This window comes from Sparus aurata, chromosome 11, assembly GCF_900880675.1.
Source record: "Sparus aurata chromosome 11, fSpaAur1.1, whole genome shotgun sequence".
Classification (NCBI taxonomy): Eukaryota; Metazoa; Chordata; class Actinopteri; order Spariformes; family Sparidae; genus Sparus; species Sparus aurata.
In genome coordinates, this window is record NC_044197.1 from 10,543,405 (window position 1) to 10,570,505 (window position 27,101).

The following is a 27,101-nucleotide window of genomic DNA, read 5'->3' on the forward strand; positions in this document are numbered from 1 at the left end:
AGACACTTTATTTCTGCCTTTCCCTTCAAAACAAAATCATTGCAAGAAATCTGTCATTGTATTATTGATGCAGACTCCCTGTCGAGGGGGCCACAGGGGGGTCTAGACTCAGACTCAGGCCCCTGTTGACCCCCCCCCCCCCAGAACCGCCCCTGCTCAAGAAATATGTGAAATGACAAGTTTTTTGTCATGAAAACAAGTGCTATCAGACACAGCAAATCAGGATCATGTGGAGTGCATAGAGACCGGGGAGTGGATAAAAGATAAAATATCTCAAATGAAAAGATCAAATGGATCACTGACCTTTAATGCCTATTTGTCAATATGGTAAATAGCAGTGCCTGAATAAAGATTAAAAGAAGCGCACACAGTTCATTACTTTGATTTATTGTTTTTTTTTTCTTGGAGTAGAGCAAATACAAATACTACAAATAAACAGAGGAACTGGGACGCGTCTACCACAAGCACAGCATTGTCACACAAGCATCTAATCAAATCAAGTTCAGCAAACACAATAATGAAATCAAATCTGATTCATGCAGCAGTTTAGGTCCTCATGCAGTGTTGCTCTGTCTTGTTTTTTTCACTCCCCCTTGCACCCTCAGTCCGTCTCTCAAGCAGCTCCTGTCTGAGGAGTTGGGAACTTAACATTTCCGAGGTGTGTTTGAACGCAGCATGACGCCGCCTGTGGTGGCTCATTACATTATCTGGCAACCGGAGTGGCAGCGGACAGAAGAGAGGGGATCCCCGGGATTTTTACACCGAAGCCAGCTTAATACTAACACCAAACATCTGAAAATCGCGGGGGAACTCGGTCAAGCTCCTCCTAGACTTCGTAAGTTCACGTTTTTCATTCTCGCACCAACTAAGTTAATCCAATATTTTAATTTCCAATTAAATTATGACGACGAAAGGGAAGTTTCTCTGTCGGCGTTAGCTCAGCTAACGTAAGTTAAGCTAACTAGCATAGCTTGATGTCAGCTAACGTGCAAGGTAACAGTTTGTGTGTCGCTCGGCTACACGCATACACCTACCGAGCACGGACTGCCAGGAACAGACCGCCTCAAAAGTCGAGGAATATTAAAACTAACTTCCCCGGCAAACTTGTCCTGGGATGCTGCAATAGTTCGGTAGAATGTAAGTAATTGTTTTTGTTTATCCGCAATGAAGCGTCGGAAGTCTTTCCCAAAACTGTCATTTATGTATGTAATTAACGCTTCATTATTCGTGAATAAATTTAGCGACTGTCTCTCTGGGCATGCGAGTGTCCAGGGAGTTAGCGTTAGCAGGCTAACTTAGCTCGCTAGCTAGCCTATTAACACTAGCAGCTCCCTGAGATGGGGTCGGTTTCATTGTCTGTCGTGTATCGCTATTTGGACGCGAACCGACATCCACGCTAAATATCATAATCTATATCAGCAGATTTTATAGGTGAATGTGCTCCGGTGTTCAGCGGCTTTCATATAATCCCTGTATGAGACGATGACCACAATTGGCTGTTAGCTCGCGTTAGTTAGCCACTGGTTTAGTAGCCGGACAGATGGACAGGTTGTTGTTGGCAAGCCAAGTTAACATTAGCATGAGATAGCCTGTTGTTGTTGATGGGTTAGTTGGAAATAGGTAGCTATTCTTTGGGGCAAAGTTGGGTCAGTAAAGTTTATGAACATCATAAGCAGGATTGCCACCGGTTATTGTAAACCCGCCGGCTGTTCTCAGCCGCGGATGGGTATGATTATGGGTTTATGAGCCATTGATCTCAGAACTTTGTCAGATTAGCTCAACCGTGAAAAGCCTTTTTATGGAGGCGTAATGGTGGACGGTGGTGCCTCCGTCTGGGTGTGTGTCTCTCTGTCCACGACGGGTTAGTCATAGCATCACCTACGCCAGACTATGGACAACAAAACGAATACTTTGGGGGTTTTTTTGTTTTGTTTTGTTTTTTTTAATCAGGAAAACATTGTTTATTTGACGGATCATATTCACCATGCAAATATTTGAAATGAGATGTCTTATTCTCATGTCTAATGGGCATGCCCTACAACTACTGCACTATCAGTTTCACGTTAGGAATTTGAATGCATTCCTTCGATATGAATCATTTGATGTTAATTGTAAGATATATTGTTTATGACATATATCTGAGTAATTAAGCCTTGTAGTGACTCAGGGCTCAACATTAGATTTTTATTTTTTAAACAGACATCATCTAGCATGAGCAGTGAACCATGGGCCATGTTGTTCGAGTAGACAAATCAAGTCAGTTTTGTGTTCACCTGTCTTTGAGCTGTGTGTAAGCTTAACGGCAGTGTGTGTATCCTTACCTCTGCTCAGCAAGTGCCCTCCTTTTAGAACAGGCAGACAGTTGGCACCCTTGGCTAGTAATGGGGGACACATGTCGCTTTGCATTTTATGATGGACCTTGGATTTGCCTCAGGAGTGGTGCCTCTTATGAAAACCCTCCTGAGAGTGATGTAACCAGACAGGCATGACTCGAGATCTACTCTTATTCTGCTGCATCAGGACTGAAACTTTTTAGAGATATATCTGTATTTTCCACGAGCCGCTAGGTTTTGTCAAAGGAACATTCCTCATTGTTGTTGTTGAGTTTATCATTTTAAATTAATGTTGATGTTAATGGACCTTCAAGGAGTTTAATCTAGTTTTGTGCTGTGTAACAAGTTGTGAGGTTGAATCATAATGTTGAACGGTGGGAATGATTGTGAAGGATTGAACTTGAATATGAGATTTCATTTTTCAAGACAATTTATGAATGATATCAAAATAGAGACCACATCTGTTTTGGACAAGCTTGCCTAAACGTGAATTGTGTTGTTTTTACCAGAAATATAACATTCCCCGTCCTTAATTTCGTACCTGTTATAATGATCAACAACTATATGTGGGCTTGACCTAATAATGGTAGCATAGCTTTTCTTGTTTCCATCCATCCACATCTGGCAGTGGTGATGATAGAAGTACCTGTGTAGCTCACTGTAGGGACAGTTAACAGAGCAGTTGGAGTCTGCTTGAGTGTGAGCCCTGGTGAAACCACAAAGTCATTCCAGATTTGACCGGCCAGACGTTGTCAGTGTGGACGAGAGATGAGGGGCCCACATTTTACTTTTGTTTTTAAGTTTAAGCCGCACTGACATCATCGGGAAAATTAATTGAATGTAGATTTATCAGGCCCATTTAGACAGTGTTGGTCAAATAACTTATTGTAGCTGTTATCAAATAAGATGCAAAAGCGAAAGTGAAAATAGGCCTCTTGTTCTGTAGTTGCGTTGTGCTACATGGTACGTGCCACACTGAGCTAACTACGTTGTGCTGTATGTTGTTGTTGACCTTTTCCTACAGATTTGCCCCAAGGGCCTTATCCTTAGACCTTAAATAGGGATAAGAAAATTAGATAAATAAAACTAGATAAGAAATAAGTTTGTTGATAGGGAAAAATAAGAATGGTCAGACATGCAATTTATGTCACGTATAAAGAAAGAATTAAAGTATAGACAATCAGGAGGATAAAACCATAGAATAAAAGTTGTAAAAGTATATGATGATTATGGATCTGGGAGGGTATCATGCAGCTTTCAGGTGTTGCTAAATAGTCCTGAGCCACACATCTTCCTCTCCATCATGGAGGCCTGGAAAGAAGACAAACTTCAAAAACAAACACGAGGCAAAACTCAAGCACACTGTTCACACAGATAGTAAAAAGGAAATGAACACACAGAGGGAGAGAGAGACAATGACAACATGCACAGAAGGGAGAGAGACACAGACTAGAGGAGAGGCTAGATTGCCCAGAATATGATGATCCAGATCCTAAACATCTGGAATGAGGTACTGACAGCCAGGGGACATTGAGAGGTTCCTGGATAGTCAATGGTCCAGTACAGAGATGTCTGAGTGAAGAGAGAGGACAAGGAGACAATAGGGAGGAAAGAGAGATAAGCACACAGCTTGGATGCTCATGTGATTGTGGGACAACAGACAGAGGGTGAGACAGATGGAAAGAGAGTGGTTTTCAAAAAGTTAACAGTAATCTCATCTACATAGAAGGCATAAGAGGTACAAGGTCAGAAGTATTGTAAGAATAAGTAATTGAAAGTTTAAGTGACAAAAATTAGTTTTAAGTCATACTGTGTGATGTCAGCAGGGAGGTTATTCCCAAGTATGGGGGTACAATAAGAGAATGGGGACAGACAGGATCCCTGTATTTTGATAACAGAGACCACGATGTGGAATCCAAGGCTTAAGGAGATCATACAGGTATGAAGGGGCGTGCCTATGAATCATTTTGTTGTCATCAGAGATCATCAATCGTGATAATGTATGATCTGCATAGTAGTGTTTCAACCTATCTGATTTACATAGTGTTTTTGAGATCTGAATGAATGTTCTTGTCCTTTGAGAACTGCCTGTTGTTCTGTCAACGTCCCTGTTCGTTGCATCAGATGCCAGAAGACAGGAGTAGTCGTATTGTCCACAGGATCCCACCCAAATGCCTTGGGCAATTTTCAGAGCTCGAGGAGAGGAATCCTCTAATGTTTGACAGGCAGTTTCTTGTTTACCCTGTTGGACTTCATATTGACTCAAGCACGTGTGTTAACAGTGTGACCAACCTGTCTTAGACAGTTGGAGGTAGATACACTGTATAGAGTAAGTATTGGTTATTGTGTGTTTATGAAGCTAACTGCCTCAAATTTTAATTGCACTAAAACCTAACACATGGTCAGCTCAGAATGATTCATAGCCTCCACTAGGGAGATATCGTTTCAGCATGGACCTTCACTGCGCATGTGCAATAGTCACATTGCAGGTCACACGATTGTAAGTAAGGGAAGTTAACTCAAACATGTCTTGCTACAACTTGTTTGTAACTTGAGACAAATAGAAAAAACACTACATATTTTGTCTTATTTAGGGGTTTTTGGATACATAGTTTGATCACTTCCCAAGTGCTTGGGTGAAGGGTTGCACTGTAAGAATTTTTCCCGTCATCGGCAGCACATCATCCCAGTGCTGGCCGAAAGGTAAAACATTAATGCCACAAGGCTCATCCATGCCCCTTGTGTAAGAAGCACTTAACACATGCAAACAAATACTCAAAAATGTCTTTATAGAGGTTTGTCTTTACTTCTGAAATTCCAGCATACAGTTAAATCAGTGTTGCTTGAGTTACAGACTTTTACCATCCTCAGCTGCACCGGGCCACCTATTTATCCACAGATTGATCTGAAAATGAGGCATACATTTCAACATTGATTGGAATGGTAGATCACATAAAAAAAACTGCAGAATAAGTTAATTTGCGAAGCTTGTCAAGAGGCGTGTTGTTTTTCCCAAATACCTCTTCACCTGTCCTTTCCTCACCTGTCAATGCTAGTGGAGGCGTGGCAGACGGCTGACACTTGGGTCTGTGCACTCTGTCATATGAGTACGTTACAGGAAACGATGGCTACAGCTGCCAGTGTGATGTGTGTACACGTTCAGAGCAGAAGGAAGCACTTCAAAGTGGTCAACTTTACATCTGCCATTAACATGCATACTGCAATTAACACACTTTTACAGAGAAGAAATTTGTGCAAAGCACATACTGGACATGTAGCTGCCATAACTATAGTGCACTTTCACTGGACACACTGAAATGGTGGACACACTGAAACTTTTCAAAACATGAAAATAAAGTGCAAGAAGTATCCTTACTGTGTCCCTGAACACACTGTAAACATCATATGGAAATAAAGTGCTTATATTGATATCATGTGTCACTGTTTTAACAGTAAACTGAAATTTAGTTCTATGAAAATAAAATGCTAGTCAGGGTTCTCCCCAGAAATTTTTAGTATAGCGGCGCACTGTACCGTCAGTCGGTGTGTGTGTGTGTGTGTGTGTGTGTGTGTGTGTGTGTGTGTGTGTGTGTGTGTGTGTGTGTGTGTGTGTGTGTGTGTGTGTGTGTGTGTGTGTGTGTTCATAAGTGGGTGGGTGGTGCGGACGCTCGTCACCGTCAGTGGGGGAACGGACGGACGCTCGCTTGATCATCGCCGTCAACCGGGGGACGGACGGACGGTCGCTCGTCACCGTCAACCGCGGCAGCCCAAAAACACCCGCTATAAAGCAGCTAACGTTGTTGAGTATAGCGGCGCTGACCTAGCGGTATAGCGGCGCAGCACCGCTGTTCCACCGTCTGGGGAGAACCCTGCTAGTACTTGTGCATAAAATCCATATGCACAAGTACTCATTATTATCACTGTAGTATAGAAGCGCAGATCATGGCAAATAAGATGCAGCGCCAACTCGGAGGCTCAGACTTTGTGTAGTGTGATGTTTCACTTGGGATCACTCAGTTTGGTACTGTGCCCCAGTTTAAAACACACAGTAATGATCTGCCTGGTATCTTTGTTGTTAACTGTTACCTTTTATTCCATCAATGAGGACAAATGATCAAAAGTAGGATCAACATGCTGTTAGCATAACAATGTATCAGCTTTGCCTTTCAGCAAACTGATTAACGGGGGTTCTGAACACGTCACACGCATGGACCACAAGGTGATAGCCCCACACCGCTGCACAAGCCTGTGGGGTTTCACGGACCGCTGGATTTAACGTGAATGTACCATATTTTGTCAGCCATGCTGCTTCCTGCTCCTCTGAATCATTCACTCTGCTGGAAGTGGCACCTGGAGATTTGAGGTAACTAGCCGTACTGTGACATCTATAGTGGTGGAGGATGTAGGCTATTTAGAAGCCGTATAAAACATGAATGTTTTTTTTGTTTTTTTTTTCAAAATATTGATGTTTGAAGCTGGAAGTCAATGCAGTATATTGCGATAATTAATATTGCAATATTGTATCTTATCGATAGTGTTGCACAGCCCTGCCGCTTGCCTCTGCCTGACTGGTCATTTATACATCTATCCTGAGATTATAGGAGTTGTGGCACATGTTGACATTGACGTCTGCAGCCAATCAAAAGCTTCATATCTCCCTAGCTATAACTAGCACTTACTGTGTGCATGCGAAGCATACTGTTGACTTAGTCTGTGCTAATGCAAGAGAATTGAGCCTCTTTGCTCCCAAGTGATGACCCACATGACTTGTGTTGCCTGAAATGGCGGAAGAACAGATTATGGAATACACGTTTTATAAAGTTGTTTTTTCTCATCTGCCTGTAACAATTGCTTCCTCTGTGTGGCCAGTGCTGACATGGCAACTCCCGAACTCTCAGTTCAGCAAACGGGCAGACCAGCAACTTGGATACATGCAGCATCAAGGCATGTGTCCAAGAGGGGACGAACTGCCCTGCCTGACTCCCTGCCACATGGCTGTTTTGTGCAGATTGTGTGTGCATTTATTTCATCAGTGGGCTGTCATACCTGATCTACTGTAAGGTATCAAAACAGGGGTCAACCACGCTGATTTTGGAAGTTTGAGCCTGCTAGTCACTCACTCAATTTCTCCTAAGCAATGTCATCCATTGCTGTAGAACAAAGTGTATAGTTATAGAAACAGAATGTGTTTGTAAAATCACAGCTGGGAATCAGGGACTGCATGAAGAATCGGATGAAATGTATAGCATCAAGCCAGATGACAAAATGTAGAAATAGTTGTGAAATAGTCATCTTCATGTCGGAGTGTTGATAGGTGTTCCACGCACTACATTGATTGTCTTCTATCAAGTCACACTACGAGGGGAAAAAATTGCCTGATTATCATTCCTGAAGCTCATTATCATTCGCACTACCCCATATTTATGGGCTGAGTCCATCATCATACTGATATCATGTAGCATTTATATTTGTATTGATATTTTTAACATCACCATCATTACTCCAGAATTGAATTTTGGTTTTCATACTTCAGGCATGTGGCAGCCAATTTCTTTTATATTTTTAGTTTTTATATTTGTTTTCAGAGTACATTAAATGTCTAAACATTTCAGAATTTATGGGATACTTAACACTTGAAAGGTCACTATTTCTTCACAACAGTAAAGTGAACATTTTGGGACGGTGGAAAAAAATGTGGGGGAAAAAAAATATGAATGTTATGAATGCCTATTATGATGATACACAGCAAGGTTAAGCACCTATCCAGGTTACATCTACATTCAGGCACTACTCTGAATTTCATGGCTAGGAATACATTTTATGTATTTTATAATAACACTGGCAATATAAACTGTCTGGACCATTTACAGCGCAAGTGAGAAGAATGAAGAATCTGACCAAATATTTGAGTTTCAACACCTGTTGATTGTGGGGGCTTTAGGTACAGTCCAGTTACTCAAAGTGACATGATTTAGTAACCATCAATGACTTTACTGTTGGGTGTGGTAACAAATGCAAAAGACGAAACATTCGACCACACCCATTGATGACGCTTGGTGTGGCCATTTAAAACAGAATTAATTTGTGCCAGGGATTGTACTATAATCCTTGTCTGACAGTATCATCATTTCTTAATGTGGCTGTCCTTCAGTAGGTGTAGGCCAGCATTCATGCAAAAAACAGGTACAACCTATGCTCAAATGTTCATGCCAGTTGTGATATGGAAAATGTGTTAGTGGGCATTGATTATCATGGCAATGAATACTTAAATGAATATTTACAATAAGAATTGAGTTGGAATTTGGTTGAATACCCTTCATTGTTAGTATGTAGTCCCTGACCATCGAACAGCGACGTTGTAGAACCTCGAAAGACAATTTTGCTCACTTGTTGTGTATTAAACCAACTACACTTGAAACCTTATAGAAAAGATAGCTGCAATGGAAGCTGTATTCTTGTTGCCTAAACAGTCACCTAATCAAGCCTAACAAGTTATGGCATCATCCATCTTTAACAGCCTTTCACGGGACCTCGAACAATTAAATTCTCAGCCCGCTTGGAAAATGCTTAGTAATCAATCCTGCATGGCAAGAATTTTGAATGCATGATTGACTTAGATCTTGCTGCTGTTGTTGTTATTAGGAATGTACTGTCTGCCTTTGCCATCTGAATCCAATGTTTAATTTATAGCATCATTATATCATCCCTATGAATCAATTGGCTGCCAGTTAATGTGTAATCTAATCTGGTATCTTTAATCCGTGTTTTAAACAAATTTTGTCTCTTCTAGACCTGAGAATGTTTAATGTGCTGCGGACTAACCTTACCAACTCCTACTTATGAAGATCTTCTGAAAGTCATGACTGCTGACCTAACTCAGAAATATGAGTCAAGTGTCCTTCTGAACCTGGTTGTGTGCGCACTGATTATCGGAAGTGCTCAGCTCCTTGTTGTCTTGTCTGGTATGTTAGTCCTTTGCACCCTGTGAGTTCTTTTTCCCTCCTACTCTGGTCACTTCCTGCTACCATCCATTTCTCAGAAATGTAATCTGATAGCACCCTGCGTGTGTCCTGGCCCTCCAGTCTTTATGTGGGTATAGGCTTCTGGTTTTACAGGATTATGGAGTCACCATTTGGAAACAATTTGGCTGAAATTGGAGATTAAGCCTGTCTAGGGTTTTTGAAAACATTTAGCTATTCCTTTTTATTATAGCTTGTAAACATTTGTGGTTGAAAATGAAGCCAGTGATTTTGTGATGTGAGGCTGAAGAAAACTACTAGAGATGGTTGACTTGAGATGTGAAGGTGCTTTGGAGCTTCGTAATGTAGATGTTATGTCATATGGGTTATGGTCAATAAGTATGTTCTGTTAATAGCGTGCTTATAATGTGTACTAATTAGAGGCCGCTATAATAATGACAGTTGTGAGAGGGAAAAGGCAGATAGCCGATTAATCAGCCAGTTGTTTATTAAATATTTATGTATGTAAGTGCAGATTATTATTTGTTGGTGGAAACTGGACAGGTACAGCATAGTCATATATATATTCATATTTTAAAATTGCTTTTTAAATATATTTTTTATGTAACACTGTCAAAATTGAACAGTCTTTGTTAATAACTTTATTACGACTGTTGAACATCTAGACCCTCCAACCCTCTTGGTGGTTACAGTGAGTTACAGTTACAGTGAACCTCCAACATTCCTTTTTAATGTTGGTAAAATGGAGCAACTTTAGAGATGTGAGGGACACAGTCTTTAATTTGACTTGAGAAGCTAGCTAGCTAGTCTCTCAGCCTACATAAAAAAAACTTGACATTTATTAAAGACTGTCACGCATGTATGGCTGTTGCATATTTGACGGTTAACGCTTAGCAGTTACCTGTCTGTGTCAATTTGTTAATTTTAGATTAGGAGGGAGATTAAGAGGATTTATATTTTTTTGCGGAAATGGCCCTCAAATGATTGTCTCAGCATATCCTCCATGCAAAATGGTGATGTAGTCCTTAGTGGTCGGTGGAGACTGCGTAGCGATCGGCAACTATCGGAGCCAAGTTCATCCGATAACAATAGTTTGTAAAAAGATCCTATCACCGCAGATTAAACGGCCAAACCAATTAATCGGCAGACTTCTAATGGCTAATACCTAATGGCTTCTGTGTAGTTCACATATATGTCTGTGTGTGCCAGCCAAAATCAAGGTATGGTTTTGGCTTTGAAAAGAATGCTCGTTTTTATGTTACTTCTCAGTGTTCTAGGAGTACAGTATTGTGCGTTAAAATCAAGTGTAGTGATACATGTTTTATTGTGGCTATGTGCTTGTTCACATTGTTTTCTTGCGTACAGAAAATCTGGTTTGCACTTCCTAGACCTACTGGTGTTGTCGTTGTCACGTTGCTGAGGGAGAATCCAGGTGGAGACATGCGCACACATACATAGACTGTGTGTGGCTCTGGCTCTCATTCGCTCACTCACACACACACTCATACACACACACACACACACACACGTACACACACACGTACACACACACACACACACACACGTACACACCAAGGCAGTCTGGCAGATTCAGGGTTAAAGGCTTCCATTTTGTTAGGTAACACCCTAATGGTCTGATCTGTCAGTGGCGTTAAAATGGCAGGGGCTTAACCCTTGGCGTTCGGGACACAACCAGTAGGGGCACACACACACACACGCAAACACACTCTGGGCTGGCCGAGCCTACACCAGAACAACTGAGGAGGAGGGGAGGCAGTGTGAGTGCGTGAGGCTGGGAGGGGTAGAGGGAAGGACGGAGAGTGAGCAAAAGAGAGAGAGAGAGAGAGAGAGAAGACAAGACAAGGAAGAGTATTTTTCACTTGGGTACAGTTAGATTATGGCTCTGCTAACCACATGCGCTCTGCACCCTTCTCCCTCCCCCAACCATGGCACCACCTCAGCTGGGTCCCTGCCCCCACTCATAGCTTGCTGAGCACAGATTAGCATAGGTTGATATCCCAAATAAAAAGAACTTTCCCCTTGATAGCCTGAAATTATTTTTTAATTGGAAAAAAAAAAAGAAGCATTTTATGTGCAGGATATGGCATGACAAAAGCAGTAACCATGTATGGTGGTGAGTAGTAAGTAATCATCCTGAATTTAAGATAATCATCTTCTGGTTATGTCTGCTAGTAAGATAATTGGCAGTTTGAGTGATTAATTCAATATTTTAGCCACACAAGAAAAAGAGTTGTCGCTCTGCTGTCTTTTATTGGGCAATAATAATCCATAGTTGGATTTTTTATTGGACAGCATAATTGCTGTATCCCCTCTTGTCCAACCCTAAAGACACAGCCGGAGTTTTTTTTAAAATGGCTGTTAATGTGTTTGCTGCCTGGGTCCAGTCCCAGCTGGGAGATCATTATAGCAAGGAGATGAGAGCCTAGCACATTACCTGGGGGGGGCCTTCTATGAACTACTGGACACTATGGAAGACGGACTGAAAACGAAACCTGTAGTGCCAGTCCAAGTCACAAGATTTCTTTTTACTTTCAGACAATTGCATCTTATCCTGCCACACTATGCACACAGCTGAGAGATTTTCTTTGTATACTTTATTTAAGACTGATTTCAAACCTCACAGAGAAATGCAAGTTTGTTCAATCTGTTGATTGGAAAAAGGCAATAGAGATCTTCTCCTACTCCCTCATCCTGTTATTTTTCTATCTATGATCTGCTCTGCCGTTAGGCCTTATTATTCTGAGGGAATGGAGAGGGACATGCATCTACTCCTCCTCTGTAGTCTCCTGAGAGGAACAGACACACATGACTAATTGCTGGCTGTCTTCCTCTTGTTATGTTCATTGCTGTTGTAGGTATTGCATTTGTATATCAAAAGGATCTCATTCATGAGCTTTGACTGTCACATTGGCATACCGTACACTTGACAATGTAGAGTTTGTTCAATGTGTCACCAACATTATGCAGATATATATGTATACAGGTTTATGTTACCCTGACGTGCCAGATGATCAAGGAAACATATGGTGTAGTTGAAGCAAGTTGGGAGAAGAACAAAAACGTATTTTCCATCAAGAAATCGTTTCAATGCAAAAGTACTCTAGCTTAACCCATTTAGAGCTGCATTTTTTTTTTTCTAACAAACAGTTCCTTATCCCTTTCAGCACCTTCATGGTTATCACATCTACACCACACCTGTGCTGCCAGTAGTTCCTCACAGGACAATGGTTGGTGTGAGCAACCATGTTTCACAGCACAAATTTATAAATTGAAGCCTGACAAGATAGATTTTGCATGGTTTGTGAAAGGCAATGTTGTGGTGTCCACAAAATTCAAGGTTTGGAACAAGCCACATTTATGGAGTAGTGTAGTGATCGGTTTTGGTACATTGATGTCAGTCAGTGTACTGTAAAAAAAAATTACAATCAAGAGTGACTCATGGGAGCAAGGTTTAGCTGTAGAAGGAACATTGAGACATTTGCATGTAGTCAATAGGTTATCTCATAAAAGCTTGTTCCAACTTTTTACCAAAACGATGAGCACCTATTGAGTGAAGTGTATTGACCTAAAAAAAAGTTGGGTTCTACAGTCAAGGTCAAGTGCAGACCTTAGCCGTTTTTATACTGGGCAGCAAGCCACCATTTGGCTCCCCTTTTGGCGGCTAGGTCCGCAAATTTAGACAGAAGGCGGTAAATTGGGGTTCTGTTTTGGTCCGCCAATTTGATGCCTTGGGGGTACACTTTTTTCCACCTCCATTGCTATGTAAGTCCGAGCAGTCAATGTGCAGGCAATTTCGTGAGATAGGCAGAGGTGCCGATGACGTGCACTGTTGCAACCCACAGCCGGGGCGTTTTAAAACCAAGAAACAGCTGATCACAGCAGTCAGTCTATCACTTAATCCGTGGACGTCAAGATGAGCAACTGGAAAGCTGCTGAGATCCAGGAGATGCTAGCGTCTCCTCGGTCTCTGTAGCTGTCATGTTGTCCGTTTGTTGTCGTAGCGGCAAGCTACTAACGGTCACTACTTTCAAATTAAAAGCCCCCCGCTAAGAACCCAGTTCTAAACTCCAATGGGGTGCAATGTACTGTTTACTCCTACCCCAGTGGCAGCCAAGTGGCGGCTTTTTGGAAAAGAAGTAATATTACACGTCCCTTGTAGATAGACAAGGTGGCACATTGTAGCCTTTACCTTGCTGCAAATGTGCCACCTTTTCTATCTAAAAGGGGCTCTTGACTGTAGATCCCCCCCAACCCAACCCACATCTCTTATCCTGGTTACAAATTTGAGTTGTTTGATATTTTGCTCACCAGACAGTTACCTGTATAAGTGAGGTACACCTGCTAACTCAACAGCTGCTATGTTTAACACAGACAATCATATCCTACATAAAACCCCTTAAACTTAACTTCTTAAACCTTCTAAAATTAACCATTCTTCCATTATTGTTGTTGTAAACGCTGTGGTGATGTTGTTCACTCTCAAAGTTGAGTTTTTGCAACTGAAGGTACTTCGGTTTGATCTTCAAGAACAGGAAGCACGTCATGCAGTAAAATGTGAGGCACCTCCAAAATCAGAAACAAAATTATCCGCATTGTAAATTGTAGTGTGATAGTTAACGGGCAGTTCTATAAGTACCTGGAACCTTATCCCAGCTTTACATGGTGTGGGCAGAAATAGGCAGAACTGATCCCACAATACCAAAAAGGCTAAGTTCGAGGTACCAATTCCCTCCAGGCATCTCCCAATAGACTTGATGATGGACAAACAGGCTTGTTTGTGAGATTATAGTGTCAGTTTCATTGGGTCTACATGCTGGATGGATGGAGCTGTGGGAGCATCGAAACTGCCAGGAAGGCTGCTAGTACTGATTGATTCGGGATCCTTTCTCTGTAGGTTGCCTGGCCTTAAGAGTACAAATTCCTGATGTACACCATCAGTGTGTATTGGTTTAAGCAAAGGATGCTTTGTAAAAGATTGGCTCCTCTGAGATGTTCTCACACACACTGGTCTTCAAACCCAGAGATCCAACAGTCTCACATGACTTTTAAATTTCACTGGCTCAACCTGGACAGAGAAGAAGTGGCTTTGTGTCTTAGATAATTATTATTAATATGGGCTCATGTACCTGCATTATACCTGCTTGTTCCTGTGTTATGTTATCTCCTCTCCTCACACATGTGCTGTGCAGTGTCTCTATGGAGCAATATCAGCTTTAGGACGCCTTCTCTAGATGAATCCTCTAACAGTTTTGTTCTTCACATGTCCGGGGGTTGTGAATGACCTATCACACTGCACGCCCTCAGAGCTTGTATAGAAGACAAGGCATGGAATACACAATGGATTCCAGTGAGTGGTGGTCCTGAACTGAGGGCTTAGTGAGATAGAGTGTGATGCAACAATGAGTATGGGGACACATCCCTGTGCACATAAATGCATCTTGTGTGGGTACAAACACTTGCAATCAAAACATATGGATGGACCATTTTACTTGGTTCCCCTTCTTGTTGCTTAGCAGCAATACATCTAGCACATAAAAGATTGGATTCATGACGCCATCTATCTCTTCTGGGACAAAAGTTACCACGTGTCTCCAGACCTGAAACTGGCAGCCACAGACATCCTAGTAACATGCAGGTCTGATACCACACTGCCCCAAAGGGTAACAGTCAGTTTGTACCTTATACGGTTCACCGCTACAGCGTTACAGCTAAAGCAGCCACCATTTCTACAATGTTACGGGGGGAAGTATGGTTTCTGAAGCACTGTGTGCGGTATATGGGCATGCACCCACACCCACCCACACACACACACACACACACAGACAAGCTGTCATCTCTGGCAGATAAATAGCCTTTGTGTCCAGGGATGGTACACCAGGGCACATCTGTCCTTGTTGTGTACCAGAGCTGGGTGCATATTAGGCCGCAAACATGGACCTGAGTGTTTTAGCTGCGTTGCATTATTTTTGATGTGTTCGTTGGTTTAGTTATTTCTAGCAACTCTTGTGTCTTGTCCCTGTGTCTTATCTGCAGTAAAAATAAAACTTGGCTGAATTGTAAGATCAAACTGCAGCCTTACTGAAGACAGTGATTTGTTCAAATTGCTAAAAGCACTTTCCTTTTCCCATCAGTTTCCAACTTTTTCAATGATTTGCTTTACAGACAACAGGCCTGTAGTGAGTTTTCCCCCCCCAATACATCTAGATTGATTATGATTTATGATCTTAACTTTTGACATTTGACATATAGCAGAGAAAACATTTTAGGATGTGTACAACAATACTGTAGTAGTATTGTTATCTCTTAGGTGTATCAAATCCCATGAAACGTGTGTTTTGGATGTTTTTAATGCGTGTCAGCGGCTGTTGACTCATGTCAGCCATGCGTCCGCCTCCCTCTTCTCTGGTAGACACGTTTAGGAATGTCCGAAGACTACATAATTTTCTCCCCCTCCCTCCTCCTTCCTTCCCTGTGTGGGACGTGTCTGCGGCCTCCCTCCCTTCCTTCTTCTTCTCTGTCTCTCCAGGGGTTAAACCTGCGCCTTCTCTCAATCCCAGACCAGTTTAAACCAGTTTTCAGAGAAGCGCTGTTTGTCTCTCATGTAATCTTGGGATAGGGTCATGTGGAGCTATGATGATGATGATGATGATAATGATGTCACATTGGACTATAGAAATACCTTGAGTCAGCTTTCTGATTCAGGTATAGTGTGTGCTTGGTCATCCATTAAGCTGTCATCTCAGAATCTTAAAATCTGCACTGATAGACATACATTTTTATATTGATTACACATTATAAAACGTTTATTCAAGAGAGATTGTCAGTGCCTGTACCATAATAAGTGCATGGCCTACATTGGTCTGAGTGGTGCACAGTGTTGGTGCTATTTTTCTGCTGTGTAATAGGTTTTCCCGGAATCTTAATGGGTGAGATTTGGGTCAGCATCTGGGGCACTGGCAGTAGGACAGGACACGCCACGCCTATACACCTCAGGGTTGTCCCTTTTTATACGGCTAGAAGCATCAGCTAAATCAAACCGAATTTTCATGTTAATCGATACATTTTCAAGGATTATTTCCCTAAAAAACAAGTTTACACATGTGTATGGACTCTCTTGTATCTTGTTCTTTTGTAAGACCCAGTGGATTTCTGGGTCTCTATTCACATTTAATAGTGTGACATTCCTCCAACGTAGTATTTTATTTAAGTACACTAGTGCAGATTTGGTTGCACAACCTTAGTATACATATAATAATTGGGAATGATTGAGAGCTTTTGTTAAAGTGTCTGCCATTCAAACCTATTAATGGATATCTTCACTGTGTGATATTGTAGATATTATAAGTAGATTCAGTTTCACTTCCTCAGTCACTCTCTTGCCTCTGAGGCTGCCTTCAGGTCAGTTATCACTGTGAAGCTTACACCATCGAATTGAGGCACTTAAAACTTTCTGTGTCCCCTGCAATGGACGCTCCACATTGTTTACTGCGGCAAAAATAGGTCCCTTCTGTACCTCAGCCAAGGTTACTTGACTAACAGTTTAAGACATATAGGACAGCTTCTTTCTCTCTAGAGCAGTACTTGTCTTCTCTCTGTCAAAATCAGATTACTTGGTATCCTCTGGTGGCTCTGAATGTACTGACCATGGAAGATGATGGTGTGTTTTACTTTACACTTGAAACACACTGGAAACCTGCACAGTAGTGGAAATCAGAGATTCTGACACTTAATTGTGATTCAATAATGTGATAGAATACAATGATACAATAGTGCCAAGTGATACAATGTAATTAAATCCTAAAAATAATTAAGAGTTGCTACGATGAAACCTGCGTAATTTTTTGCTCATCTAATGAAAACTTCTGCTCTAGACAATGCGTGTCCTGCGGTAACAGTGCACCTTGATGTAAACCGTTTTAGTTTATTTATTTGGCTTATTTGTCATTGTTTGTTTCCTGTGTTGTGATTGTATATACTCTACAACTGTTTCCAACTGTTTGTGTCTTTTCTCTCTCCAGGGTGAGAGCAGCCATGTCAGAGGAGGCAGCGCGTCAAACACGCAGCCAGAAGCGGGCTCTGGAGAAGGACCATGCATCTCATGCTGTGTCCCCGGGGGAGGCTGACAGTAAACGGGTTAAGCTGGAGAAAGGGGATGCAGCTGGAGCTCCCCTGGCCCTAGTGGGATCTGGAGCTGAGGGTGTCAAGCTGAAGAGCGAGCAGGCTGCCAAGGTAGCAGCCAGCATCCTAAAATCCGGGGAAGTGAAGGCCACTATCAAGGTGGAAGTGCAGACAGGAGACGAGCCTGTTGATATGAGCACATCTAAAAGGTGAGACGGGGGAAAAGATCAGAGAGTTTGATGCAGTCACATGCTGTTTTTGTGTACTGAACACTTGAAAGGAGTATTAGCTATGTTTTGCAGTGCTCATGCAAAGGGGCTGAGAGTTTGTTGGTGATAAAGAACATATTGTTCAGTTTACATGATAATGTCAAAGTCATTAGTCTGTGAATACCAATGAATGGGGTTGCATTAACACGTTAGCTTAAACTGTTGCGTCTATTCCTGTACACTAGGCCTCAAGATTGCATAGTCAGCCAACTTTGTCCACAATAAAGCCTTTGTCAGTATTTCCAGCTGGACAAAATTCACCATAATCTCCTTACACACCAGTTTGTATCTGTGAGGGTATAAAATGCAAAGACTAGTTTACTGGTCTACTTATTCTTGGTTATGCTGAACTGATGTTGACTCGTATGTGATAAAGAGATGTGAATGGAAAGCACAACTTCACACAAGCTGACAACTGAGTCATTGTTTTGCACTGTTGTGTATGAGTTTGTTTGAAAACTTCGGCAGGATTATTTATGTGTTGTAGGCCTTGGATCTCATGCATGCATGCACGCACAGTGTCTGGTTGTGTGTAGAGATGTGTCTATTGGAGTTTCGGTTTTCTCAGTCTTTGCACTTGCGAGTGGTCTGACAGGAGTCATACAGGAAGTCGCCGTGTGGTTGTCGACAGCCTGCCCCCATTTTGAAAAGTTTGAGGCTCCTGAGGCCTGGGCTCCATTTTCTCCCACAGCAGCACCTGAACTCTGCCTCACACTTCACACAAAATGAAGGCTATGTGTCACAAACTGGTTCCAACTGGCCGTTGCCATGGTTTCCACATTGGAAGGAGCAGTTGGAGGAAGGAGGGGTGGTGGGTGTGTCACATGACCACACAGAGAAATGTCTGATGTCATGTGACGTGTTTGGTGGAGCAATAAATACACACACTGATGTAATGGCAGTTAAAGTGGGACAGAGAGGTGATTAAGCTGGAATTGTGCGTCTCTGTTTGTGGTGTATCATAAGTGTCACCTTTGCCCCCCGATTAACCCCCAGCATGTGTTTGTATGCTTACTCACTGCGTGGTGATTACCTCATTGTTGGACACAGAAGACTTCTATGGAGACCATCTTTGTATAACTGTGAATGGAATGAAATGCAACCCAAATTTCCCATCCTGGAAAATAAGGCAATAACTGGACTAAACATGTCTTGAATGGGTTCATGTATAAGCTGACTGTCGCCGAGAAGAAGCACTGCCCTCTTCTCTTCTGAAGTGGTTTGAATTCTGTGTTTACTAGTTAAAAATATTTGTGCACATATCCTGCAGGCCTGTAGTCTCTTCGTAGCTCAGCTCTTTCATACCTATCTTAAAATGGCACTTAGCAGCATGCATTGAGAACCCGAATGATAAAGACTGATTCAGCAATCCTATATTGGGGTCAGCGTGAAGCCATGATCTGAGAAGCCAAGGCATGCAGTAACACTGGACCTTACATAACCAAGCTGCTGTGTGTTCTGATGCTTGTGTAAGCTGTTCTCAATTGAGTAGTAGCAGCATAAGCTAGTCCTTGTCGTTTTGTCAGATACCAAGTCAGTCAAGGTGCTGGATTAGGTTTTCTGTTTGTGAAGGATGATGGAGCACTTGATTCTTTAATGCTACTTGTGTCTGCCATAGTTTATCATATTGCATGTATGGAATGTAAACAGAGCTTTAGAGAAAACTGCGGCCTGTTCAGGCTTCAGCTGAGCTTGAGGAGAGTAATCCTTCTTAGAATAGCAGTATGCTGAAAGTGCAAGGGCCCTCAGCCACCATTCTAGATTTGAATGAAACTTATCTAGGAAGTGTTTTCCAGGAAGTAGCAGCGTAATGTATTAGCAATGTTTGAGTATGTTCTTAGCAGCTGGGCCAAGAAACATAATGACAGTAGATATTTGGTTTCAGTTTGGAGATTGCTTCGTCTGGTGAAATTGTCATCCTATGGTGTAGGTGTGAACAGTATGATTGTTGTCATATAGTTGACCTCGTTGAACTGAGCATGCAACGTCTGTTGCGGGGAGCTGTTAGACAGCTGTTGAGAGGAAGCAGATGATGGCACAGAAACTTGTCTGAAGATGGGAGTGTGCTGAAAGAGTGTGAAGATCTGGGTCAGTGAGTTGGGGTATAAAAATGAACAAGTAAGTAAGGATGGGGGAGGGGTGTGTGAAGTAGTGACTGAGTGATTGACTGAGTGAGAGAGAGTGTACACAATAGGTTGGCTCCTGGCCATGTATTCCCCTCCCCCTCGCTGTCACCCTCTCCAGTGTCTCCAGCGGACCTCCGCTCTGCTCAGCTTGTGACTCTGGTGTCGGCAGCTGGGAGGGAGGGGAGAGCTGAGGCCCAGGCTGTGCTGATCCGGCTAGGCCATAGGCCTCGCCACGGAGGTAGGGGAGGGGTGAGGCCCTGTCTGGGTGGTAAACTGGGCCTAAGCTTTGAAACCCTGAAGCCTCTCACTCGACAGCGTCTGAACGATTCTATAACTTTTAACTTCATGTATGCACGCATAACTCAACATTATGGCCCAAACCTCAATCTCCCAGACACTGTCCTATATCACAGTCCCTACCTTTCTTCATCCTCCACCAGCTCTGCATACTGCTCAGAGTTCTATTTTTTTAACATGCGGACCCTCGGGACCTGACAGGATCCCCGCTGTGATAAGAGACGGATTTATTCTTCCACCACCACGCATCGTAAAAATTACCGCCACCCCCTACTTCTTATCTCCACCCCTCACCGGATTGATGCATTTGCAGCTTTCCACCCGTCGCCTTTGTTCTCTGTAGTCTCCTCAGGAAAAGCCACTTAACATTTCAAGATTTAAATGGTTTCTCCTTATCAAAGAACCCAAAAAGTGTGGTTAATTTCGTCTTTGTTTTCATGTTGTTTGTGACTGATTTTGCTGTGTCTGGTCGAAGGGAGAGAGTAGGAGGAGCTCTATTGGTTGGTGTTACCTTTTGCTGGAGATAATGGGTTGTTGCGATCTTCCCTTGCCGCCATTACTCCATTATTGATCTCTTGGTTCTTGTCTTCTTGTGTGTCCCAGTGCACGTTTGCACTAGAGCAGGGTGATGAAATCATAATTGTATACTGCCATCTACTGGATGTAAGACAACACTACACTTAAGTTACAGTTGATGCTAACACTGATATTTTTGGTTGATATATGAAACAGTGTTGGGTGATGGTTCAATGATGAAACTGACTATTGTTTTCTGTCTTTTCTTGCTCTCCCCATAGTGTCATTAAGAAAGAGCGGCAGCCACCATCGCCAGATGATGTGATTGTGTTATCAGACAATGAGCCATCCAGTCCGCTCATGAATGGTCACTCCTTCACGAAGACTGACACAGATAAACTTATGGTAGGAAAGCAACATTTGAACCTTGCAGACAACACAGTCTTAACTTGTTGTTATTTTCACAACATTTTTGGAGTGGTGAAGACTGACACAACTTTACATTTTACATGTATATCTACTAAGTCTCCTTTTTATCCAATGTGGTGTTTATAGAAAAGTTCTCCTGAGGAGAGGGAACGCATCATTAAACAGCTGAAGGAGGAACTGAGACTCCAGGAGGCCAAGCTGGTGCTGCTGAAGAAACTACGGCAGAGCCAGATTCAGAAGGAGAGCACTGTTCAGAAGGTACAAACCCCAGAAGACTAAGGACAGAGTTGACTGTTAATCATGTTTTGTTGGTAGAATTTACAGATGCATCAGGTTGTATCTTAAGTTTCCTCCAGTTTTATGAATTTGATATTCATGAGGGTTCAGTTTTTCCCTTTCCTATGTTCATTCTGTCTTCAAAATTACATGATCAATAAACGATACATGGACTAATATTATACCCTGTTGATTTCTAGGCGGCTGGCTCTGTAGCCACTCCTCCTCCTCTGGTGAGAGGTAGCATCACATCAAGCAAAGGACCCCTCCAGGTAGTTAGTACATTCTGTTTGCCATCTGCCACAACTAGTGTTTTCGAGCTGTGACTGATGTATGATATTCATTTATATTGTATTACATTGAGGCCTACATTGTAGCATAATCTTATAAAGCTCTACTGTGTCATTCACTGTATATTTCCATTGCTTTGTTTACAGGTGACAGGTCGAAGCTCAGGCACGGTGATCCCTCCTCCCTTGGTGCGGGGTGGGCAACATGTCCCGTCCAAACACAACTCTCAGATTGTCATGCCACCTCTGGTCAGAGGGGCCCAGGTTAGTCTGAGGAGCTATGACACCATTCATTTGAAGAAGTTTAGATTGTTAGAGCTCTTTGTTTATTTCTCCTTGTTTGCTCTCTTCCTGTGCTGCCATCAGCCTATTGCAATGACCCCCCAGCAAATAGCCAGTCTCCGTCAGCAACAGCAGCAGCACAGCGGTTCAGGCCCTCCTCCGCTCTTGCTGGCTCCCAGGGCTTCTGTGCCCAATGTCCAGGTCCAGGGCCAGAGGATCATTCAGCAGGGACTCATTCGGGTGGCTAATGTGGCCAATAGTAATGTCATGGTCAACATCCCTCAGGTGAGGAAACAATATGTAAGGAAAAACTGCACACTCATCTAAAGATATTAATACCAGAAATTTGATGTACATTTTCATGGCTATTCTTTTTCCACTACTAGGCAACTTAACTCTCAATGACATCATCAAGTGTAGTTGCTTATGTTGTTTTTGTTGCATCTGTGTCCAGGCCTCTCCCACCAGCCTAAAGGGCTCTTCAGCGTCACCCAACTCTAGCATCAATGACTCCCCAGCCAGTCGGCAGGCGGCTGCTAAGCTTGCACTGCGTAAGCAGCTGGAGAAGACGCTGCTGGAGATCCCTCCACCTAAACCCCCTGCCCCCGAGTTCAACTTCCTGCCTTCAGCAGCCAATAATGAATTCATCTACCTGTTGGGGTTGGAGGAGGTGGTGCAAAAACTTCTGGAGATGCATGGCAGGGGTGAGAAGATCTTTTTTCTCTGCTTCTCTCCCATTTTGGAGCTGTTGTAGTACGAAACTATATATATAAAAGGAGTATAAATGTTTACATGTAGCCTGAAGAAAGCCCTCTGTGTTTCATTCAGGTAATCTGGGCCCAGCTGCTGCCATGGCCAGCTCCATTCCCAAAGAGCCATACACCTGCGCCCAGTGTAAGACAGACTTTACCTCCCGCTGGAGAAAGGAGAAGGCCGGGACCATCCTCTGTGACCAATGTATGTCGTCCAATCAGAAGAAGGCCCTGAAGGCTGAGCACACCAATCGGCTGAAGGCAGCCTTTGTTAAGGCACTCCAACAGGAGCAGGAAATTGAGCAGCGTATCCTCCAGCAGGCGGCCTCCTCCTCTTCCTCCTCTAAAACCACCTCGTCCTCCTCTCCCTCACTGTCCAAGAGTGAGTTGCTGGTGTCCCAGCAGTACAAGCAGGTCAGGGCTGCCATGCAGCACAAATCTGTGGCCCACCACTCCATTAAGCAGGTGAGAATGGCTTTTGATTGTGTTGGTTTAAAAAACATAATTTCCAAGATCAGCAGCCAAACATCTGCATGTCACATCTGCACCAATTCACCACTTTTCCCCTTGCTGTCTCTCCACACAGAGTCAGCTGTCACACAGCCTCCAGTCTGCGGTGAGCTCTCGTGGTATGGCCCACTCATTCACCACCTCCTCTCAGCTGCAGAATGCAGTGACGGCAGCGGCGCTGAGCGGCAGGTCAGGTAAGCATGCTGCAGCACGCCCGCTGCAGCAGGGGGCAAAGGTCAGCAGCAGCGCCAGCAGCAGTAACCAGGGCAACATGGTCGCTTGGAGGAAGCAGAGCGGCAACACAGGTAGATAAACTTGAGTCAAGGGAGAGAATGCCCTCACCCGTTCTCCCTTTCCGCTCCTCTTTGGGGTAATCACTCTTTTACAAGGTGGATTTCTCTCTGATGCTGTCAACCCTCAAGTCTTTTCTCTTTTTCTTTAAGCTCAACCTTTTTTTTATTTAGGAATGACTTTATTTGTTCACCTTGTGTCTTTTTTCTGTCAAATAAGTTTAGCTGCTGCAGTTTCACTATTATAGAGAAAAATATTTAGAAATTTCCACTCGCCTTTCTAAATGCAAACTTTCTCCCTCATTTTTATCTTCTTACATGAGCTAAATTACTGAGTGTCTAACAATTCAGTTTTCAGTACACTGACCACCTTTGTGTTTGTTTCCCGATAGGTGTGACTATGGCCTACGTGAACCCCAGCTTGTCTGCCCACAAGAACAGCTCTGCTGTTGAGCGTCAGCGAGAGTACCTGCTGGACATGATTCCCTCCCGTTCTATCTCCCAAGCAGCCAACACATGGAAATAATGCAATCTTTCTCCCTACTGACATCATAACTATTACCCCTCTTAATATCAATAACAGCCATTCTCATTCTCATTTCTAATCCTTTCTATGGACTCCGCCTCTGGCCAAATTGGTGCAGAGGAGAATCAGCCTAGTTTTTTGTTGGATACAAGAGTTCTTTCACTTCTTCCTCAGATATTTCTGCTACCATCTTCCTTACCTGATGAATCCTCCATCCCAAAGTGGAGTTGTGCTACAGCAGCTTGGGCTCCTCGGATTCAAGGAATATGTCAAATAGCATTTGGGTACCTGTTTTTTGAGGTTTGGGGTTTACATGGGCGTGTACAATTTTAAAAACTTCTCTAGCAATGTCGCCTCTCCCTCTCTCTATATGTTTGAATCCACCCCGTTGCACCAAGAGGAAAAGATCCCTGAGCTCCCTGGCCTCTGGATTAGGCTGGGGGGGGGGAAGAATAATAATCACTATTATACAAAATAAGATACTCGCCTTACGTCCTACCCCTCTCCTGTCTGAGCCAGTCAGACTCAGGCCCATGTGGTGGCCGAATATAATGGAAGACCTCATCACAGGGACTGTGGTTGAGCTTCGAGGACCATCCACGAAATGATAACTGCTTCAGCTTTGCAAAAATGAATAATACAAAAAAAAAAGGACTGTAAAAATGATCTCTATCTGCACACAGACCGCCTCTTCTCTCACAGCGTGTATAGTAGAGAAGTCGATGTGTGTTGGATTATTTTGTATGGCTGAATGTTAGGATTTTGTCTTTTCTTCTATAAGTCATATACTGTGTTTGGAATATTGTGCTCCCCGATAACTTTGGAAGTGGCCTATTGTCGAGGTCTGAATTTACAGGCTAATGTTACTGTTGAGGTGGTTTTACATCTGCTGGGTTCCATGTTGTGGCCTACTTTTAAATACTTTGTTTTTTCTAAGATGAAGAGGAAGAATAAAGATTAAGGTTTCACTGGACTCATGTAAAGACACAGAGTGTGTGTTTGGAGGACTATTCTTATTGAATACTGAAAAAAAAAACCTTCCAAAGAACTAGTGGAGCCCAAATGGAATCCCTTCTGCTAGAAGGTTTCTAGTTTATTTGAACCCTCTCTGGATATAAACATGAATTCATGCTAAACTGAGGGGGTGTAAAGGAATGTCATATTTTTGACATCGTTTTGCTTTTAGTCATAGGTTGTGGTGCATTATTTTTCTTCTCTAGACAAACTGTCTCTGGGTTTATTTATAGGGTCATATTAGTAAAGATATATGCTTATGCCCTAAGTTTGAATGGATCTCCATTTTAAAATGATTTGTTTTTCTTTTGTGTGTCCAGTGGCTCCTGCTCACCTCCCAATCGGTCTGAGAGAAGCTGGACAGCTTTCAGAATGTAGTTATGCAAAAACCCCTATAGCAACACATGACATGAACTTCTTAGTCTTTAACATTAAGGTGTGTATGATTTATGTCAGGTCCTTCGATTGAGCTAACTATGCCTTTCACACAAGCTCTAGTGCATTTTTATCAGGTTGCAGCAGCACAGGATAAGCTAGTGAACAATATGTCCTACATTAAACAGGGGAGTTCCCATCATTGCTCATGGAGTTGAGTCATTTTATTAACCATGTGCCGTTTTCTCTCATTTCAACCACTGGGGTGGTCTGGTTTCTCTTACCCTATGACTTTTGAGATGGCTTTACTCATATTTCTGTGGCCTATTGGAAAATGTTACTAAATGAAAAGTTGCACACTCTGATGTGTTGATTTTAAGCAGTAAAAATGTTAGTGCATATTTTCAAAAATCTGGATGTTTTAGGAGCAATATGTTAAAAAAACAAAAACCAAACCACCCCAGGATTATTTTTTTTCAGTATCCCGTATCTGTCCCATTTTTAATCGTTTTCAAATTGAAACAGCTGTGATGACCTCATCACTATGTTATTCTTGCTGCCCTGTTTGATTTGTGTATCCAGAGTGCACTCTTTAGCTCACTGATTATTGTCAAGCCTCTGTACTAAAAGATGGTGCAATGCATTAGCTAACTGGGCTATCATCACTGTACATTTGGGTTTCATTTAGGACGATGCAACAATGCAGTATGTACATTTTGCTGATAGAAATACAAGTGTACAAAAGTTTAATTTAAAAATCACTCAAGAGTTTGTATTTCTGTTTCAAAGTAGCATCGGAAATGTTCCAGGTTGTCTGTACATTCCTGAGAGGCAGAAGGTAGTAGCCCGCGTCTTGTGGATGCAAAATTAAGCAATCTGGAAATCGAGCCCATGATTTTTGTGCCCTGCTAAGTGTAACCCTGTGCTGTCCTGACTACTGCCTGCTGCTGCTGCTGCTGTTTGACAACAATATCACCATTCCGTTTGTTTGTGGTTGACGCTCTGCTAAAATGCAGTGCAGCCCCGATGGAAAAGAAAACAATGTATGAGTAATATTTGTTTGTTTTGTTTGTTTGTTTTTTTTGAATTTTTTTCCTGCTCTATCAAATAATAATAAAAACTAATTTTAACCCCTCGTTCACGGCTGTCTGCCTGTTTTTTGTTTTGTTTTATTTTTTTACCTCCCCCAAGAAAATTATGTTTTCACCCATATCTGTTTCATGGTTGGTTGGTTTGTCATCAGGATTACACAAAAACTACTGAAATGATTTCTACGAAACGTGTGTCTAGGATTGGTCTTAACCCAGAATAGACCCTGTTAACTTTTGGTACGGATCCAGGAATCTTTTTTTTTTTTAAATAGCTCAAACATTGCGTTGTTCCGACCTGTTTGTTAATCTTTTAGGGAATAATGCATGGGAACAAAACCTAAAAAACAGCCATATTCACATGGTATTCATGAGTTACTTAAAAATATATATCCATGTACGGGTAATGTAGAATCAGCAGCTATATATATATATCACTCTACCTTGTTCTTCACTAATGTGGGTGGTTTTGAGTCACAACCGTTTATATTTTGCCCTCGGCTATGCGAATATTCGAAAACTTTTATAACGATTAAAAAAAAAACTAAAAAAAAAAAACGATATGTAGGCTTTAATTTGTCTGTCTTTCCCAAAAATTACGAAAAAAGG

At 42.4% G+C, this 27,101-nt stretch overlaps 1 protein-coding gene across 3 annotated transcripts; it reads left to right on the forward strand.

Annotated features, from left to right (window-relative positions):
* The first annotated feature begins 620 nt into the window (after positions 1 to 620).
* Positions 621 to 26,543, forward strand: gatad2ab (GATA zinc finger domain containing 2Ab). 3 transcript variants are annotated; one of them, XM_030433387.1, is made up of 11 exons: positions 621 to 835; positions 17,353 to 17,661; positions 20,942 to 21,065; positions 21,216 to 21,347; positions 21,566 to 21,637; positions 21,803 to 21,919; positions 22,022 to 22,237; positions 22,392 to 22,641; positions 22,766 to 23,154; positions 23,276 to 23,504; positions 23,882 to 26,543. In XM_030433387.1, exons 2-11 carry the CDS (start codon positions 17,366 to 17,368, stop codon positions 24,013 to 24,015), a joined length of 1,959 nt encoding a protein of 652 aa, XP_030289247.1. In that variant the 5' UTR covers positions 621 to 835; positions 17,353 to 17,365; the 3' UTR covers positions 24,016 to 26,543. The 3 variants fall into 3 exon arrangements, with proteins under 3 accessions (XP_030289247.1, XP_030289246.1, XP_030289248.1); XM_030433386.1 differs by lacking the exon at positions 621 to 835 and adding an exon at positions 981 to 1,137; XM_030433388.1 differs by lacking the exon at positions 621 to 835 and adding an exon at positions 981 to 1,137 and having other exon boundaries at positions 22,022 to 22,222.
* Positions 26,544 to 27,101: the final 558 nt, after the last annotated feature.